The sequence below is a fragment of the Buteo buteo genome, chromosome 7 (genome assembly GCF_964188355.1).
Source record: "Buteo buteo chromosome 7, bButBut1.hap1.1, whole genome shotgun sequence".
In the NCBI taxonomy this organism is placed as follows: Eukaryota; Metazoa; Chordata; class Aves; order Accipitriformes; family Accipitridae; genus Buteo; species Buteo buteo.
The window spans coordinates 40,930,567-40,951,058 of NC_134177.1; the positions used below are offsets into that span (position 1 = coordinate 40,930,567).

General features: G+C 38.8%; 2 protein-coding genes across 17 annotated transcripts in view; both read left to right on the plus strand.

Moving 5' to 3' along the window:
• The window catches only part of TPST1 (tyrosylprotein sulfotransferase 1), a 42,918-nt gene extending 41,240 nt beyond the window's left edge, over positions 1-1,678 (plus strand). For 9 of the 13 annotated variants that reach the window (XM_075032601.1, XM_075032599.1, XM_075032597.1 and 6 more), the window contains 2 exons: positions 528-603; positions 1,631-1,678. In XM_075032601.1, coding sequence (XP_074888702.1) covers positions 528-572 — 45 coding nt within the window. In that variant the 3' untranslated portion in view covers positions 573-603; positions 1,631-1,678. The remainder of the gene's footprint in view (positions 1-527; positions 604-1,630) is intronic. The other 4 variants (XM_075032604.1, XM_075032605.1, XM_075032607.1 and 1 more) reach the window with 4 other exon arrangements.
• Positions 1,679-4,737: 3,059 nt separating this feature from the next.
• KCTD7 (potassium channel tetramerization domain containing 7) lies at positions 4,738-20,476 on the plus strand. Of its 4 annotated transcripts, none has more exons than XM_075032619.1 (7): positions 4,738-4,809; positions 4,916-5,075; positions 9,335-9,527; positions 10,320-10,489; positions 12,157-12,335; positions 12,857-13,229; positions 15,359-20,476. In XM_075032619.1, exons 3-7 carry the CDS (start codon positions 9,384-9,386, stop codon positions 15,390-15,392), a joined length of 900 nt encoding a protein of 299 aa, XP_074888720.1. In that variant the 5' UTR covers positions 4,738-4,809; positions 4,916-5,075; positions 9,335-9,383; the 3' UTR covers positions 15,393-20,476. The 4 variants fall into 4 exon arrangements, with proteins under 4 accessions (XP_074888720.1, XP_074888717.1, XP_074888718.1 ...); XM_075032616.1 differs by lacking the exon at positions 4,738-4,809 and having other exon boundaries at positions 4,871-5,075; positions 15,359-15,394; positions 15,826-20,476; XM_075032617.1 differs by lacking the exon at positions 4,738-4,809 and having other exon boundaries at positions 4,871-5,075; positions 14,871-20,476.
• Positions 20,477-20,492: the final 16 nt, after the last annotated feature.

The following is a 20,492-nucleotide window of genomic DNA, read 5'->3' on the forward strand; positions in this document are numbered from 1 at the left end:
CTGTCTCAGGATGTGTTCAAGTAAAGCTAAGTAGAAAAATACTTGGTGGTTGGTTTTGGGGTGGTTTTTCCTTTCTCTCCCCCCCCCCCCCCCCCCCCCCTTCCTCCTGCATATACAGGAGTATAGCATTGCAGAACTGTGAAAGAAAGCATTTTTAGGGGCACTCTGCCTCTGGAATTGTGTATCTCTGCTTGCATTACTTTTATATTTCTATTCAATTTCCCATCCTTAATGATACATACAGTACAGAAGCTTATTTAGAATGTAAGTGTAAATAGCCTATCAAAAGCAAAATAATTTGCAATGTCTTTACTTTTAAAAGAAAAAAACACTAATGGGCACAAGCTTTCTTGAATTTGGATCCCCAATATTAGGAAAGGACTCTTAGATTATGACTTTTGTTAGACGTAGAGATTGAAGAATACACAGGAGAATCTACCACAGGCAAACAAAGCATTTTGACTTACTCCGTTCATTCAAACAAAAATTCGTTGATTAAAAAGGAAAATTGGTTTCTTTTGTTCCAGCCAAAGAAGACAGTAGAAAGGAAGTCTCGTGGCAAGATAAAATGAACATGGATCAGTAAAGTCGAATAGCTGTAGTGTCTGTTTCATGTTTTCAGAATGTAACTTTTTGCTGTGGACACCAAATCTTTCTGATAAATCTTTGTGTGATCTCTAATGTGGGCTTCGCTCTTTTACTGGTTGTTTGCCTGCTCTCACCCTTTGAACAGTTGGTGCTCATGCTTTGCAAGTTGTGCTCAGCTAATAGAAAACGATTAAGAACCTGGCACCACGCAGCTAAATGTGCTGTTGCTCACAGCATTGTTCACTCCCAACTGCTGGCCAAAATGTCTATGCAGCTTAACGGCAAGACAACTATTTAAATGTGTGCTGCTTGAAAGTTATCGTCGGCAAATTGTATTGAGAAAGTGTGCTGTAGTTATTTCTAATGCATTCAAATGCAATTACTGTGATTATTTCAAGATTATCTACAACCTTACAGATAAAGTTAGAGCATATATGGCTGCAAGCATAGGGTGTGTCAGAACAGAAGGAGATTAAATATTGCTGATAAGGATTTCTGGAAAATGCAGGGAGATGAGCTATCTTTAAAATTTAGCACACTGCGTATAGATAGCGTGTTAGCAAAATCAGTGATCCTTGATCTGCCTAAAGTATCTGTTAGTTAAATTATGCTGTCTGTATTTTCGAATTGTCTTATGATACATCAAAAGAACTTGGTCCACTGTTACTAGTAAATGTCCTCTTTCAATCCGTATGATAGGGAGGTTTCAAAATGGGACTCTGCTAAATTTCAGCAGGTGGATTTATACAGTTAGCTTGGTATGATTACAGCATTTACCAAACTGAGCAGATTTATCCAAAGTAAAGAAAGATCATCTAAAAAGCAAAAATAAGCTGTGTGAAATGGAGAATGTTGCTTAAACTATAAAAACTGATGCTGGAGTTGACACTGATAGTGTTCTCCTTTAGTATTATACTAAAGAGAAAATTAACATAATCTAACTAAACAGCTAGATGGTTTTGAGTACAAATATTGGTGCTGATAATTATTTTTTTCCTCTAATGTAAAATAGCTAATTTCATTTTAATTATTTACTTCACAGACTGAACCTATGGAATAGAAGATACAATGGATATTTCTTGCATAGAAGGTAATAAGAGCATACAGTCCTGCTCATTTGCTGCTCTTGATTTAGTTAAGGTGATTTTTTTAAACTTATGTAACTCCATGTAAGATTCTGGGTAAGAAAAATATGAAGATATGGATCTTGATTCAGAATCTGTAAAAATCACATTGAAGTAAGTCCTAGTGGCAAGAGCTACAAAAGCATACATAGCTCATATGCTTTAAGAACCACAGTGCAGTTCTACATGGCTCATCACAATTTGCAGTATTTGCTATGCTATAGGATTGTCAGCACTATTTTAGAGCTTGAAACTGAAATGAGTGCATAAAACTATACCGCTACTCATCCAGGCATTCTTTAGCAGAGTTTCTTGTTCGTTTTAGTATCTGTGTGTCTCTCAGTACTTATGGCATACTTGTACAACAGATTCAGGTCCCCGTTTTAACAAAATAGTAAAATTTTAAAGATGACTTGTAATCGTCTGTCTTTCATTTTTAAATCAATTGCCCTTTCTAGGTGAGGAAACTGCTGAAGATGATTTGTATAGTTTGCTTTTAATATGTCCCATAGTCAGTATTTTCAATAAACTGCATTTTAGTTGTTGAATTAACAATGGCAAGATTGTGCAGGGAACTCAGTAAATTCCAGACCACTTAACAAATGAATGGTGCAAGATTTACTGTATTAATCCAGGATTTTTACTTGTCAACCATGTTATCAAATGTTCTAGCTTGACAACAAAAGGTGGCAAAATGCATCCAGTTTAAATATAGGCAAAAGCAACATGCCACGCAAATATACCCAGCGTAGTTATTTATTATGTGGCCCTAAATATAGCCAAAAGCATCATACCAATTAGAAATAACGGGTATATAACGGGTATAAGTTTTCCAAAGATTAATTGCAGGCCTTCATTCTGAAATCAGTAGAGAAACCATAATCTTTTCATGTAGTCAATGTTAAAATGACTAAAACATCTACTTCATTTTGCCACTTACCTCTTTGTAGTTTTAAATACGTATCTAAAGCTGCTGTCCAGTTTCTGAGAAACCAAATTGTTAACTTCCCAGCAGTGACTACCACTGGTACATTGTAATGAAAGAGACACTTTCAGCATGTAAATGCAGTCCACTTTCACAAGTATTTTGAATTAAGTGGAAATTCAGATATATTTTTTTTACATCTGAATATGCTTCAAGAAGTGACTCTGATGATAAATGATGGAAAAGGCAGCCACATTCGTTACAGGAAAGTTTTTAGTGGCTGTGGTTAGTCTTGACAGTGACTTTTCACCTACTGAGATAACAGTGGTTACTCTTAATTATGCATTATTTGTAATTACAAAATGTTGTCAAGGATAAAAACAGAGTATTACATTGAAAGTTCAAACATTTTTTTTTCTTTTTCTTTAGAAAAAAGACTGCTGCCTTTTCAATGGAAATGATCTTATAAGGACTGTCGCACTGAGATCAGTGAGGTGTACTGCTCATGGCCTGCTTTTTTCAGAATTTTCTCCCCCATTTCTTTCATACTGTTTTTGTTCAAAATTTTGCTGTTGTGAGTGCATGTAAACCTGTTTAAAAAAAAAAAAAATCACTGATGTTAATGTAGAACCATATTACATTCGCACAACTATTTTTTTTAAGGTTTTAAAAAAATGCAAAGTAATGCCTGTCTCTGAAATTGTTATTCTGTCTTAATTACAAAACTCCATCTTCAAAGATTTTTTGCTTTTCCTGTAGCAGTTTGGTTTCAAATGTATGAAGCTTTCAAAAGAGTGGTCTGTGCTTGTCCTAAAAGATTTTTGGTGGAACAGTTGTTTGTTTTTATTCACATGTGGAAATTGTTAAATATCTTTTATTTAAAAAAAAGTTGATAAATTACATGTACAATTATAATTCAATGATCTTTTGTATTTTATTTTTCAAAATAAATGCTTTAAATGTGAATTTATTTTTTTTTAATTTAAATGAATGTGTTTGCCTCAGAGTTAAGATTTAAATAATTCAGGGTACTGACGTATTACTAAGAAGACATGATCTAATGCCCTGGGCTTGGGTCTCTTAAGATTTGCAATTGAATGCATTTTGTTCGCTTTTAATAGCTGGGCAATGAGGAAAAAGTAGAGTATCTATCCTACTGACTGAGAGCTATAAAAGAGTAATGTGATATTTGTTTACTGCAGGAAAAAGTAGGTAACTTTAAAAAGTAGGTAATTTTTAGCCTGTTGAATTTGGTCCTCAAAAGCAATTGTGTTCAGACAGGTGCTGCTGGGGTGAAACTGCTTCTGAAAACTCCTGCTCTGAAACTTGTATCCTAAAGCTTTGAGCATCTGTCAGTCAATGTAGAACATGATTATTCAAGTAAGGGGTTTTTGGGATGGTTTTTGTGTCTCATTTTCTACTTACCTCAGTGGTTCTTGGCATACTGAAGGCAGCCTCAGCCTTCTCCACCCATTTTAAGAGCAGAGTTCTTACTCAAATGCTTGTTTCCACAACTTCTGCCTCTTAAGATTTGAAACAGTTTTGGTTTTCCTGTTCCTTTTGTTGTTGCACCTCCATTTTGAGATCGCTAACGTGTATTTGTAAAACCAACAGCAAATGAACGACGTTTAAGTACCTTCAGCAAATAAGTTAATTTTACAGTTTGGTACAGATTTACCCAGTTTACAGTTGTTTTTGCAAAAGTAAACCCGGAGCCTCCCCTAGTGCCAACACCGGGAACTGCTGCCCCTCGCTTTCTCCCTGGAACCCGCCGGCCGCTCTCCCTCTGACACCGGCGGTTCCTCAGGCCGGAGCCGCCGCTGCCTGGGGCGGCAGGGACCGTCCGGCCCCGGCCGGCTGCCCGCCCCCGGTGGAGGAGGGAGAGCGAGGCGCCGGCACAAGCGTTTCCCTAACGGAAGGGTAATTAATTGATGAGTTATGAGGCATTTCCCCTCACAGATGAGCAGAAATTGAGGAAAAAAAACCCCAAACCAAGACCCAGCCGCGGCTGTGTGAGCGGCGCGGGGGGGAGAGGCTCCCGCCGCCCCCCTGTGTGGGGACAGTCCCGGTCCCCGGCCCCGCCCGCGCGGGACCCGGATGGGCCCTACGTGACGCCGGGGCGCGGCGGCCGCTCTCGCTCCCCCCTCCGGAGCCGCCGGGGGCGGGCGGCAGGTGAGGGCGGGCGGGCCCGCTCCTCTCCCGGGCGGCGGGTGCCGGGAGGCGGACGGAGAAGTAGGCGGCCGCGCCGCCGTGACGACCCTTCTCCCTCCTTCGGCAGATGTGGCGGCGGGCGGGCGGCGCGGCGCGGCGCCGGGCTGGGCGCGGAAGAGGCGGCGGCAGGTGGTTCCCCCGCGGCCCGGCAGGGGGCATGAGCGCGGCCGGGGGCGCGGCGGCGGAACCGTTAACCGACCACCGGCAGCGCGGGAGGCGCCTGTCAGGTGAGGGGCGGGAAAACACCCCCGCGGCGCCGGGCTGAGGCGCTGCCCGGGCCGGGCCCTGGGAACGGGAGGGTGTCGGTGAAGCGCTGGGAGAACGGCAGTTTCCAGTGATCGCTGAGGCAAACGGGGAGCTGCTGCCTTCCCTGGGGCCGCCGGGTCGGGTCGCGGCAGGACCTCGGCCTGGGCCGGTCACACCACAGAAAGTCAACTCCCGCGTCTGCAGGCGCTTTCTGGTGAGCTGCGTTAACGTTTAGGCTGTTGAGAAGGACCTAGTAAGGAGCTAAGCCACAGTTGTAAGTCCTTAATACTTAATTTGCTGGACACCTGGCTTACCCACACGTCTGGCTCAGTTTCTGAGCTGGCTTGGGTCTGTGCTGCCCCATCCACCCACAACAGTATGATGCCTCTGCACCTGACGGTGTTGGAACTGGAAGGCTGCTTCAAGTTCATAAAAGCTTGTCTGTGCTGTGAAGCTCTGTGTAAGGCAGCAGTTGCTGCAACCTGTGAGTACAGCCTGAGTAAGTAGCCTTTATCTGCTGGTCATTTGGCAGCCTCCAGTTAGGCCTCCCTGCTGTCCTGTTCCTACCCAAAAAGGTCACTGGTGAGGAAGCGTCCCATCATATCTTCCTATACAGTGTGTCTTTGTTCTCTGATGCGAAAGTGAAGTTATGGTATCCCTTCATCATACTCTGTGTTATCTTTTTGCTAATGACTAGAGATGTTGAGTGTGTCCAGAGTTTTACAGTCAAATGTATAATACAGTTTACAGCAGCTCAGGGATCCCTGCCCTTTTTCAGGATGTTTGTTTGCTATTCTGACGCAGATTAATTAGAATTAACTGGATGTCGTGTCTTTTCCGGCTTTGTTCACACAACCATTGATCATACGAGTCTCTTGAAGAATGCTATGGAGAGACCACTAAGTCATGTCTCATTCCATGTCCTCACAAGGGACCCAGTGTCTCTGGAAAAAGGGGGAGCCTTCCTAACACTCTGGTTGGTATCTCCCCAAAACAAGCACGTTCCAATGAGTTAGCTTTGAATAACATTTTGTGTAGGCCTCCTATGATGGATTCATACATCAGTACCTTGATGAAAAAGACTTTGACTGTGTAATCATTATGTCGCTTTTTTTATAGGTATGTAACTTCGCCAACACCAGTGTAACCTCAGAAGGTATTGAAGGGAAAGTTTAAACTGGTACGGAAAAGTTGAGGGAACAGCAGAGCCTCAAAAAGCTTTTTTGAATGTTAGCATCAAGTAAAACTTGATGCAGCTCTAGGGTTGCTATCATTCCCTGGGGAATGAAGCAAAACTTGCCGGTCCGGTTCATTTAGTAAGCTTTCTCTGGTGCGTGTACTGAGACACTATTTGAGCTGTGGATAACAAAGGTCTGGGAAGTAATATCTGTCATTTAAATGATAGGTAGCTTGTGAACTGGAAGGAGGTATTTCTGGTAGAGTTGGATGGTGCTGACGTATAGTTCAGTTAATATTTGATTTAGTAATAATTTTGTTTATTGATGATGTTTTCTCATTAATTTCCTGTTGATATGGTCCTAGACGTATTTGAAAGTGAAATGGATGCATTTACTTAGTTCAATAAACAAAACAAACCCTGCAACTTTAATGAGAGATTTAACAAAGAAATATTTTTGTGCATAGTAAATTATTGTGCATGCTTTAAGTGGCAAGAAGAGGATGTTCAGTTGGATGCATATTCCTCGTGAAATGAAGAGAACTGAAATGCCAGAGAACCAGAATGCAGAAGAGTGTATGTCAGAAAACTGGCCAGTGATTAGCTTGTTTTTCTTTTAGGAAGACTCCCTGTTCCAGTCAGCATACTGCTGTTTCACTACTCTGTGTCTGTGGATGAACAGGAGGTGAAGCAAACCTAGAGAGGAACTTCACTTAACTTAATGAACGTCAGAAAACAGGCTAAACTTGTCAGTGATCAATCGCTTAATTTTACTGCCACTAATCTCATTCTTGAAATCTGGACTAATTATGGGCTGAGATCTCATATGCTAAACCTCACTCTTTAGGAGATTGTTTTGTGTGAATGTTCCAATGGCAAAGAAGGTTATTACTCATGAGCGTAACATAATTAATGTATGCTCTCTCATGTTTTTTTTTCTAAACCTTGGAGTCATGTTGAAGAAGGATTATGGAAGAGGAAGAAGAATTCCTTTTTCTCAAAACTCTACTTCTGTTGGGAAAGAGGACCTTTTTGGTACAGTGCCAAATGAATGAACTTACCCAAAACACATTCTGTGGTCCATGATTCCAGTATACTTAATGGAGCTGAATTTTGTTTATTCAGAGTACACTCCATTTATGTGAAATCTATGGGACATTCTTGAAAAATGTAGACAGTTAAAGATCACATTTTTGGTCAGTCTTGAGTTCTTTTGAATAGTCTTAAGAGAACTGGAAATACAGCAGTCAAAGCACTGGTGTCAGGTAACAGCATTGTAAATAATACATTCATAGTAAGTACAGGCTCACACTCAATTTTGACTATGCATCTTATAAATTAAGCTTCTGCAAGCTGTTTCTTGATGATAATTTGTTTACCTCCTTAAAGGCATCGCTACCAAAATAATCTTTCATTCATATTGTATATGTTCTTTATCTGTGAGGCATAGTTGACTTGTTTTGATAGTTGATGATATCAAAATAAATGTTGTTTCAGGACAAATATTAAAATTGTTAATAGGGTGTGGACATTGAGAAGCCTTTCCATCCTTATTTATCTGCCTATGCATTGTACTGTGGTGGAAAAATGGTTGTGAAGTCCATCTTTTCAACTGTAGGTATCTTGAGCTGAGACAAACCTCTTGACAAGTTGCAGTTTAAAAAGAAATTTTTGAAACTTCACGGTACCTACTTATCTAGGTTTATTAGGGTGTTAAACAGGTTCTGGAATTCACTTCCAAATTTTGGTGAAAGAAGGCTATGTGCACTCCCACGGAATGTGGAGGTTTTGATCTGATTAGCTCTCTAAAGAGTATCTGATTTGAGCAGGAGCATCCCAGTTCTGTCTGGGTTAACTTTGAACTTGCAGCGTTTCCTTTAAGAGCTAAGATCTACAGACAGCCTGATGATGTGCATAATGATTGTATTAGCAGAATTAGTAAGGCAGACTAATTAATCATGGATATTAAAATTTTATGTCATTTCTGCTTGTTGATTTTGATTGGAAGCAACCTTTATGAAACATTTATTTAGTCAATAAATAAAAGTACCAGATGTGTTTGTGCAAATATTCCTTCTCTTTTTATGTTTTACAGTGATTTGAGAGAAGGAGCTTGCAGGGTTAGAGAGCTAGGTAAAGCCTCTAGGAGTATAATGTCTTTTTTAGGATGTCGTGATGCCACTGGAGACACCACAGCAATCCTGTAAACAGAGGTACTTTTTACATAATGCAGTGTAAAGAGAACAGCAGGGTTTCTAGTCTATCCTATTCTTCTCTTCCAATTATTATTTTTATAATGCAGCTTATTGTTAGTTTGTCCCATCCTCTGGTTGAAGGTGGACTGTGAAAGCATCATAGTTGGTGTTGCTATGCATTTTTTTCTGTGCAGGAAAGGAAATTGATAATTAGCAGTAAACGCACAGTATAACATAGGGAGTTAAATGCATGCGTATCAGATTTGTCTGTTTTCTCTGGTTAGAAAACTTGGTGTTCTCATTGCACAGGAAATGCTAGAACTGAACAGATCGCCTTTACAGTGCCTGTCATTGTGCATAGCAGGGTCTGATCCGCTTTTGCAGCTGAAGGTGATAGACTGGGAGCTTGGTTGGGAGCAGGAGTCCGGGTGTTGCACAGCGCACACGGCCAATGAGAACATGCATTTCAGGACGTGCTTCTGCAGATGGCCTATTGCGATGGACGGGGTGGAACAGCGGCCACCCAAATTCACCCAGCAAATGACATTTTGCTGCAAAAGCGTGGCGGAGCCAATCGCACACTGCACCACGCAGCCAATGGACGCCGGTCTCTTACCCAGCCACTGGCAGGGGCTCTGTGACTGTAGGACCTTGGTACAGCTCTGCAAACTGCATTCCTGCAGAGGCAGCCCTGTCAGAGTTTGTTTCTCAGCGCAATAGTCATCCTTGCTGTGATTCATTGCCCAGTAATAGCAATGCCATTGTAAATTATCAGTGTAAAGCTGGGGAGCGACGTGCCCTGCCTGCCACGTGATCTGCAGCTGGTGGGGAGAGCGCCTAAGTAATTTGGGTCTTGTTTCCCATTTAGCACTGCCACGGCTGCCTACCCAGCAGACCTGCTTAGAAGAGCCAGAGGGATGGTGGTAGTTACGGGGCAGAACAAAGTGAGTGGAAACCCGGATGATGCCATGTCGAGCTCAGATGCAGAGGATGATTTCCAAGAGCCAGCCACTCCTACTGCAACCCAGGCAGGACAAGCACTACCTCTGCTGCCTCAGCAGGTAAGAGCTCTCTGGTACTGCTTATCTTGATAAGGTCCGGTTATTGCAGCACGTACTGCTTAGGTGCCAAAGAATTCAGGCATTCTTTGTTGGACTATTTATGGATATCCAGTTCAGTTTCCATTAGTAGCTAAATGATTGAATAAAACCAAGTCTCTTGAATTTTACTTCAGTAGCTTGGCAGCATTACTCAGAATTGCCATCCATGTTTGCACTTAACAAATAACTAAGTGTTTATTCTAGTACTGAGGCATCTTAAGGTGTGATACTAAGATTTTACGCCTGCTGTAAACCTAATGTAAATACAGAATCACTGTTTTTTTCAGTGTATAGTATAGTATAGTAGTGTAAAGGAACCAGTAGAGTAGCAACTGAGTGCAAATCCCAAGGTTGGCCTGAGATTTCCTACCTTTTTGTGGCTGTCTGTGTGTGGGTATCCATGTGGAGGGGGTTTTGTTTTGTTTTTTCTTTCCCCGGAAGAGCCAAGAGCAGGCTTTCGTGCTTTTAATGAATATCTGGTATTAAAGCTGAGTGATTACTGCTGTTTCAGATTTCCAACTAAAATGAAAACATTCACTGATTATACCCAGAAGCCAGCCAAAGTATTCAAGTTGTTAACCCTTGAACCTCACTGTTTTGTGGCAACATGTCAGGAAAGAAGCATTTGTCAGACCAGGTTATGTCACTGTGGCAAAGATTGTATCATATCTTCTAGAAGTTGTAACCCTTTTGGCCTGAACATGTCTGCAAAGGACTAGAGGCTCATTTCTGATGATGTGATGGATTTTGCAGTTTCCAGAAGTTGTTCCACTCAACGTAGGAGGCATGTATTTTACAACAAGACTGTCAACACTGAGACGTTATGAGGACACAATGTTGGCGGCTATGTTCAGTGGAAGACACTATATTCCAACAGATGCTGAAGGCAGATACTTTATTGACAGAGATGGAACCTACTTTGGGTACGTACAGTGTTCTCAATAGTACACTTTAAAAGTTGTTACTGAAGAAAATTATTTTTAAAGAAAAATAATTTTTTACTTTTTTTTTTCCTTGTAGTTAAATCATGTTTGTGTAAATGTGACTTGCTGGCATCCATGCCTTCAAAACATCTCAAGAGAAGAGTATACTGCAATTACAAAACTACTTGTTTTATTCTTAAGGGCTTAAGTTTTAAATTGGGAAAAGAAAAACAAGTAATGTTTTGAATTCGGGCATTGTCTTGTCTAGAGTATCTCCGTTCAAGGCATCAAGGTGTTTTGATGTTTTAAAAAAGTATGTATTTGGCATTGCTTTTCATAGGAAGCTTTTTTGTACGCCACTTTTTAAATTGGTATTACAATATTTATGATAAAAAAGGAATGGAAGGAACGCATCCAGGTTTCTTAAACAGTTGAAAGTATGATGTTTTAATTGTTTAACAGGATATAATGTAACTGATAAAAAAGCACAAGCTTCAAGGAATTTTTTTTTTTAATTATTTTTGCTCGTAGTGCCATATTCATTCACTTTCAGGATTCCTTCTTATGTGTTCAGCTTTTGTTTTATTTTTAATGAAATTAACCATGATCTTACTAATATTCTGTTTGAATTGGTGTGAGATTGCTCGAAAAGGGAAGCAGTATTCCTGGGTTAATATTCATGGGTTCAGGTCTTTGCCCAAAGCACACTTTGCAATTTAACTTGTATTTCTTGTTTCTTCTATGTAGACATTTCCTTAATCTCTTCAACACAGAAGGATTGAATTACTTTCAAAGCACATTTGGATTGTACCGTAATCTGGGACAGAAATAGATTAAGCCACTATATTTATTGGAAAATAATTGTTTCTTTACATTTGGCAATTTGGAAGTGCCTGCTGCTTTATTGGAAAATCAATTTATTTGTGATGTTAACAGTCTGAAATCAAATCAAAATATAGCTGCAACAGAGAGCCAAGTTAGCACGTGCTGTATTTGTTGACATTCTAATGAGGATTGCAGTAATGTTTGTTTTATTTGATATGGTCAATAATAGTTTTGTTGGTTAATGCTTTTGAACTGATTTCTTTTCCTGCTAAAATTCTTGTAGCTTAGCAGTGTTTCAGAACTTCAAGGAAATGTTCTCTCTCTCTCTATTGTTACATATACTACAAGTGTATATGGCCCTGATTGTGTGAAGAGAACACGTCCTTTGCAAATGTACCATCCATTCAGCTAGAACCCTGGTTCTGTGCGAGATAAAATGTCCGTGCATATGACTCTCCAGGAAAATGGAGAAGATTATTTTGTCACAGACCTAAATTTGAAATACACTGACTACAATCTCTTTCCCATGAAATACTGTGTCCTCTTCTATTTTAAGTGGTTACTCCACCTTCAACTTTTTGTTTAAAATATGGGGGGTTTTGAGTGACTTTTGACATTAACAGGCAAAATGTGAAATGATGACTTGGAAACTTGAATGTGGCAAATGCTTTTAAAAACATATGTTGGAAATATGACTCACACTTATTTCAGTTACTGTCTAAGCGTAAGGATTTCTATCTTAGTATAATAAACAATGAATATCCAGCGTTTCTTCTGCTTTCCCACCTGCAACAGTTTTGGCAGAAACATGTTACTTAATACTATTTTTGCCCTTTTTTTAGAGACATACTTAACTTTCTACGATCTGGTGACCTGCCACCCAGAGAACGAGTGAGGTCAGTTTACAAGGAAGCTCAGTATTATTCCATAGGACCATTGCTAGACAATCTAGAGGATATCCAGCCTCTTAAAGGAGAAAAAGTTAGACAAGCTTTCCTGGGCCTAATGCCATATTACAAAGGTAAATAAACAAAGTAGTATTGACTGTTTCTTCTAGTGTGATTCAAGTAGTATACATGGTGCTTTCAGGTCTGCTTTCAGCTTTCAAACTAATTCCATTGTATTTGAGAAGTTTATTATGTACTTTTCATGCTCTTTAGATCTTTGAGGTCTCCACGTCAGATTTGTTCCTGCTGCATCCAAGGATGCGGATTTTTATGCTGCCTTAAAAGGGAGCAAGATCTAGGCCATAACGTGCAAGGCTTATTAAACGAGAAGGTTTCTCGCCTCTGCATTGGTTCTGTTAGGACCTACAACTGAATAAACTTGGGCGTATAGTAAAGACACTAAGTTCATAAGATAACTGAAATTGATTTGATTACTATATATCTAGCTACATGCAGCTTCCTGTTGCTGCTAATAGTACGTTAAGAATAACTTGTGAAACACTGCAGTAATACATTTCACATGAAATAATTGCATTTGTTTTCTTTTACTAGGTGCTTCATTGTCATTTTCAACATTTATGTTTGGTTTTTTTAGATCATTTGGAACGGATAATTGAAATAGCAAAGCTTAGAGCTATGCAAAGAAAAGCAAGATTTGCAAAATTGAAGGTCTGTGTCTTCAAAGAAGAGATGCCCATCACTCCCTATGAATGCCCACATTTCAATTCTTTACGTTTTGAAAGGAGTGAAAGTGAGACAAAGCTATTTGAACATCATTGCGAAGTAGATGTATCTTTTGGCCCCTGGGAGGCTGTGGCTGATGTATATGATCTTCTGCACTGTATTGTGACAGACCTGTCTGATAGAGGGATAACTGTGGATCATCAGTGTATTGGTGTGTGTGATAAACACCTGATAAATCACTATTACTGCAAGCGTCCTATCTATGAATTCAAGATTACTTGGTGGTGAGTTATTTTGTCCAGAACGGTGCGGGGGATAAAAGGACTTCTAGATGACAATTGCTTTTAATATTTTTGCAACGTGTCTCTGGAAATGCATTGCTGCTAACATATATTGGAATCAGTCTGCTGAATGTTGGCTAACGCTTAGCTACTCAGCGAAAGGGAACCTGTTGCAGAGGTTGAAAAACCTCTGAAATCTTGAAAAACCAGCCTGAAACAAGACTGTTGGCTCAGGTACCTTAACGAGGCACAAAACAAAATCACCTCATGGAAATTATGGAGAGGAGCATCTAACATCTTTTAAAAGGTGCCACCTACTATGTGGCTTTAGTATCATAGTCTGCGAAATGGATATTGCAGATCTCACCTGCATTATTATAAAGCCGGGGTGCTAATAATGCTGACATAACGTGGTTGACTTTTACCCACTTAGAAATGTTTTAGTCACTACTTAAACTTACCACTTTATAAAATTGAGTAACACCCAGCACAGAGATTCTGGAAATGTACGTTTGATGTAATAGATCATTAAAAAAAAAAAAAAGGAGTATTCCCTATATATTATTAATTCTTGTCACAATTAAGCTATATTTCTTTTTTAATTAAGAATCTGCATTGTGAATTATAATACTATATTTCAATTATTTCCACTGTTATAAAAAGGAATAGCAGATTTGGAATATATTCCTTATGCTTTTAGGAATAATAACTGTTCATGGAAGACTTGTGCCTGTTTTTAGCCTTAGAAATTCTAAATGTTTACAGTACCTACAAAAAAAAGAAGCTCTATAGAATCAGGTCATTTACAAAGGCTTTTGGTAAATGAGAAAACCCTATATGTATGTTCCTATTAGCAGAAGTAAGAGGAATATTTAATGTATATTATTTTATTACTGACTGTTTTTACATTCTGTAATATAAAACTTTGTTCTAGAGTTAGAGAGAAATGATGATACTAGACAAGTGCTTCCTTAACCTCACCTTCTTCAGACAATTAAGTCTCATTTTTAACATTCTTATTGACCCTTCCTGGTGTAATATCAGGAAAAAAAAAATTTAAACCTTCATATTAAAATATTTCTCCAATTATAAGCCAGTATATCTGGGTAGTAAATTTCTTTGCACACTGAAAGAGGCAGCCATTGCAGAATCCTATTCTTTTCAGAAGGTAATTGTTGCGCTTCTTAGTAACCACATCCCGAACTTGAATTAATCTATGTCCAAAATGGAAAGGTAGATTTAAACATGTAAATATATTACTGTTTTGTAAAGTACAGAAAACTCAAGGATTTTTCTAAAACACCCTGCCTGAAGCGGCCTCAAAATAATCTTAATGAGAGAGGGAAAGTAAATGTTTGTGTATTGCATTCCACTAGATTAGTTAATCCGAGAGTATTGCTTAATTAAACTTCTGACCAAAACACTTGAGAAATGTGTTAATTACAATGATCAAAATTCTTATGTACCTGAGGTAATCTTTAGAATAATTCTAAGAAATTTATGATCAAATTATCTTGCAAAAAAGAGGCAAATTGTTTGCATTGTCACACTTTTATGTATTTAATTTAGGAATTTTTAGTAAATTGTCTCTCTGAGGTGGGGGCATATAGCTCTAATGATCTGTTTTCAAATGTTTACTTGCAGAGGATTATTGTCAAGTGCTGAGTTTCAAGTCCAGAGCTTAAATTTTGAAATGGAGGGAAGGAGGAAATTATGTGCATTTGGATCTTATTTTGAGTTTGTTTAAATTGTTTTCCTAAACATTGGCCTTTGTGTTACAAGTTATTGTACTTGTGTTTGACAACCCAAAATTAAAAGTCAAACTGAGACTAGTAAAGTTTCCCTAAAATGAGAGGAAGCTTGCATGGTTTCTTTGCTACTCTGCTGGCTTCCCCCCCGCAGGGAATCTTAAACTGCAAACCACAATTTCTAATGTAATGGTGTAAGATCTTAAAGCTGAGGCTTACAAAGTTTTGGCTGCTTGTACACTTCAGACATTTAAGTTCAGGATTTTTAGCATCAGTTTATTTAGCTACTGCAGTGACAATTGCAGTTTTACTGTGTTATTTGGTGTTTTTTGCCACTTCCCATATATGTGTTTACATGGGACATAACTCTGGTTTGAATTTCAGCACTACTTGTGGAAATGGACACAGTCTGATTTAACGGTATGTTTTTTGGTTTGGCTTTAAGAATTTTTCCACTGTTATTCTAGAGAAGCTATGATGACAAAATTCGTGTTTTGATCATGTTTGCCATTTCTTAATATGCACACACTGATATTTTATAACTTTTTCCTGTTTATTGCTTAAATAAGTAAGGAAGACTACCTAACCAAAAAAGATAAAATCTTGGTCTGTATCAGTTGCATCTTAATTGAAGCTTTCATCCTTCAGATCCTCCAGAAGACATCAGACATTAAGTGCAATATTGAAAAAGAAAACACGGATTTGAGCCAACATGCTTTCATTAAACACATACATTCTGTCTTGTGATTTGTGCGAGTTAACAATATTGTTATTGACTACACTTGTTCTAAACAGTCTTTGTTTACAATGATTTAGATGATATTGCCTAATATGTATTCATTTTTTGACAGAAACAGAAGAGTTGTGCAGGCGGATGTCAGGGGAGTATAATCTAATAACTGGTTTATATAACATTATTGACTTAATCTTTTCTTGGCGTATAGCGTAATTTTTGAAATTCTGCATTTGCAACAAAAATGTGAGTAGCTGATCTACTAAATCCATGTTTAAGATGATTGATGTTTTTGTATATCATGAATGCTTTATAATTGTCTAATTAAACTAAATGCCTATGTAATATGCTTTTTTTCCTTTAGGACTTTTCTTTTTATCTGGCTAGGGCAGAGGTTTGCTAGAATATATTTACCTATTTCTTTGTGCTTCTCTTACTTAGTTTTTTTGCCACTTTATCATCTACATAGCTAGATTTTCCACCCCCACACTCCCAAATACCCTGTGTTTCCAACCTGACACTGTAGCCAAATTGGCCATGCAGTAAGCGGTCTCATGTCATCAATATAATGTTGCTATGAATATCATGTTTACAGATCATTAAAAGGACAATGCATGTCAGTCCATTTAGCTCACTCAATTTGAAGGGAAGACATTTTTTTATTCCGTGTTCTGCGACAGGATACATGCCATTTTGGGTTTTTTTTTCCCTGAATAAGAAGTCTCAAATATTTTCAAAGCACAGGTTGCATATCTGGATTGCAGTGATTACTCTGTTTTTTATGAATACTGGGGGTAATGGTGGGACAGTTGAGGGATAACTATTTAAAATTAGAATTTTTAGCTACTTTTTTTAGGTTGCTGTGTGTCTGAACAAAAACATAACAAGACTAATCTTTTTAACATCCCTTCTATAGGTGCATTGTCTAGTGGTTTTTAACAGGGAGCAAAGGCAGGTCTCACTATCAGGTTTCATATTACGTGACTTGGCCAATTTCACAACACATTAAATGTTTCTGCATCTGTTTTACACTTGTAAAATAGGAAGGATACCTACTCTTTTTTATAAAACACTCAAAAATTACATGAAAAGATACTTACGTGCAGCATCCACTTAATGACTGTTGATTTCAAGAGTTTAAAAAAAAACATTAACACAACTTTTCAACTTGGTGCAGGCTTCTTAACTTGAATACCACAGTACTCTACGTAGTAATCTGAAATACTCATCGCTGAACTTCCATCCTCCTTGGAGGAAAGTGAAGGTGCTGGCATCTTTGATCTGGGAAGCCTTTGAGCCATTAGCAGATTCTCTTTCATCCTCATGATGCATGTTTTCTTCTGAGACTGATGGATTTTTTTTTTTTTAAAGCTGATTTTTAACCAAAACCTATAATGAGGGATCACTTTCTGCATTTATGAGGGTGTGGGTTCTTTGGTTTGTTTTGGGGGTTTCCAGGTCTTAGTTATCCGAATAGCAAAAGGAGTAAGTTATTGCAGCAGAAAGTTCTGCCTACCCCCCTTTTGATGGAATTTTTTTAAGTTTTAGGAAGTCTGCCTGGGAGACACTTCATGACGTAATATGCGCAAATATCTGAATTTGTTAATATGGATATTTTTGAGGTTTTGTTCTTGTTGTTAAGTCGTGGAATACTCTTTCCTGAAACTAGCATGAGAGTTAAGGGTTGAGTTAAACATTGGTTTTCTGATAAGCGTGCTTATGCCTTAGATATCGCCTGCCCCCATTTTGTAAAATCACTCATCTTGGAGGTCTTCAGTGTATGAAAAAGTAAAGGCTATTATAGTTACAGGAAAATCAAGAATCTTCCTTGATTCTCAACGAGTCCATTAAGAGAATCAGTACTTGCTGATACAACTGCAGTCTCCATTCTTCTGCTCTGCTTAGATGCCTATGGCTTCAACAGTGAAACAAAGTAGTCACAGGGTTGGGTCTGACTAACACAAGTCTTTGAAGGCAAAAGTCAAAGACTACTGTCATATGAGAAATGTACTGATTTTGCATAAGCACATCATCTGGCCTTCACTGAAGTGATTGTTAAAATTCCAGCAAACTCTGAAGGATTTTGATGTTTTAAACTGTTCTAAACGATATCATTGTTAAACCCTAATCTGTTTTGAGCCAGATGGTTTCAATGTATGTATTGTGAAAGCAGAGAGGCTGGCCATTTCTTTTATTTATGGTTCTCTGTATATCTGTGTTTTCCTAGTGAAATCTGAAGCTGAGTGAGGTTGCTGATCACTGTCCCCCAGCACTGAATACAGCCTGTTTCAAATGTATCCTGTGCATTGAGCATGTGCTTTTTTTTTGCAAATATGAGAGTGGGAGGGAATTAGTTCTGCGGTGTATTTCCCCAGGGACAGTCGTCGCTAGCTCTGAAGGAAGACTTTAGTGAGAACTTGATCCACACTCCCCCACATCTCCATTTGTTAGATGAAGTGTAAGAGGCATAAGGAGATGAGGTGTCTAGCCTGAAAAGTCACAGTGAGATGATGACTCTGACTGGATTCCCCCTTGGTCCTTGCCCTTTTCTCTAACCTTTAAGATGTATAACTCTATGTACAGGAAAAGTTTTACTTCTCTCTGCTGCACCCTCAAATTTGTTGGCAAGGTGGATACTTAGTCTGGTTTAGACTAAAGGGATTATTTTAATGTGACAATATGGTGACTGACAGTTGCTAAAGAATCAGTGAAAATCTTAGTACTGGCAAAAATACCTGAATAAATTAATCAAAAAACCTTATTTGTAGCATAATCACTTTAATTTCACTCTTCTGCTTTATTTTTCTCTAGAGACTGTTAAGAAATGTAAACTCTTACTTCTTTTAAGGGCTTATATCTGTTTCATAGTAATTTGTATTCAGGCTAAGTACCTGTATTTTGGGGTTTGAGGCCTTGTTTATTGCTTGCTATGAGCTAAAGGATAAGTGCATGATCTCTCATCTGTTTTGCTTTTTTTCTTAAAAAAAATAGTTACTGATAGAATTAAAGGTCGTGACTTTCTAGCTTCATTTGGCATTTGCAACCCCTGGGAACCTTGCCTCCCAACTTCATTCTCACTACTCATTCTTGTTTATAGATGACCTGGGACAGGTGACATGATGAGGAAGATGATGGAAGTGCCAACAGGGAAAGTCTCATGTCAGAACTGATTGTTTGCATTGCAGAGTGTTCTTTCCATTTCATTTCAACTTTTTTGCTGTATGAGGCAGAGGAACATTCATCACCATTCATGTGAGGTCAGGCAGAGGATCCAGTCTGTCTGGAAGCCCGGCTAACCTCACCTGTGTTCATCCATTTTCTGTGTAAGTTCATTGTATTGTAATGTATCAAGTTAAGTGGGTGGGAAAAATCCAGTGGTTGTGGATTGCACTGGGAAATACAGCGGTGACAGGTGAGGTGGCGTGGGGTCAGACTACTTGAATTTCAGCATTATTGTTAAGAGAGGTCTGAGGACCTTTATGCCTCAGCTCCTTATGCATTGGACCTTTCTTTTCTGCATGCCAAAGCAGAGTCATCAAGTTTGGGACACAGCTGCCTGACAGGTAAGAGAAGACTTCAGAGCAAAGAATGTAGAAATATGGTCTCTTAACTCATCATAAATTTCTGGGACATGATATTTATTTCACTGTCTTCATTTAAAAACTGCTTTACTCTGGACGATTTATAGACCCCACGGGCTTTAAGTAAAAATTGGTATTACTGAACCCTGGAGTTGTATCGATCTCTTTGGTTATTTGTAGGTAAATGATTGTAAATGTTTTCAGGTTGTTCAGGCACAGCAGAGAGGACCCGGGATAGTACTGAGTTTTGTGCTATGGAAACATAATTTAACAAAGAAAAAAAAACTCCAGTCTTTCATTATCTTCCTGCAAATAAGCTAGATTTCAGAGGGTAATTACGTTCTGCTGCTATCTTCTGTGAATAGTCCTCTAACTGGAAATTGCTTTCCAGAACAACAGTTCTTACTCATTTTACTTATACAAGCTTAGTGTAAGTTTACCTACACTTTCACTGTGACTTTTATAAATGGATTTTGTTTTGCTGAATTATGAATTGTATGTGTCTATGCATTGTAACCCGTAATGCCTTTGAAAATCCAGCCTGGATGGTAACAATCAGGGTTTGGAATTATCTCCAAATGTGTTTTATTTTAAGTAAGTTGATGTGTGATGTTTAATACTGTGGGTACTGTAGCGTGTTATTTCTTACTACGTTTTGCTTTTCACTTCAGGTAATGTATAGTCTGTGTTTTTTATTTAAAATACATAAAAGACAAATGTGGATATAAAGTTTGTGTTGTGCAATAAAAGTATATTACACTGAAATTGTTGGAATCTGGTCTGCAGCCGCTGCAGTCCCCCTCCTCACATTCCCTGTGATTTGAGTTTGCTTTGCATGACTGCGAAGGAAAATTAAGACACCAGTCTCCATCCCAGGCTTTGCTTAACAGCATCAGTTCTAACTCGTTCATTATCACTTCCTTAACAGATGGCACTTATGCAGTGTCTGCAGTCTCCTCGGGGAGACCAACTGGTATCAGATGATTTCAGTTCGACTTCCTTCCCTCTGTACCCACCCGTTCATGTGAAACAGCCCAGAGGAGGTCTGTAGCCATCCCTGCTTGTGCAAGGCTCAAAAAGAAATTTAAGTTTCTGGATTTGCTTAGCTGGCTGTGTTCAGAAGTATTTCCCCCTTGTTTCTGAAGTAACTGAAAGACCATTTTCCCTGCTGTCCATTTGTCTCGCTGAAGCGAGCCCCGTTTTC

Coding starts and splice junctions, on each gene's coding strand:
- KCTD7 (XM_075032619.1), top strand. CDS start 9,384: ATGGTGGTAGTTACGGGGCAGAACAAAGTGAGTGGAAACCCGGATGAT. Junction 10,490..12,156: donor AGAGATGGAACCTACTTTGG/GTACGTACAGTG, acceptor CCCTTTTTTTAG/AGACATACTTAACTTTCTAC. Junction 12,336..12,856: donor CCTAATGCCATATTACAAAG/GTAAATAAACAA, acceptor TGGTTTTTTTAG/ATCATTTGGAACGGATAATT.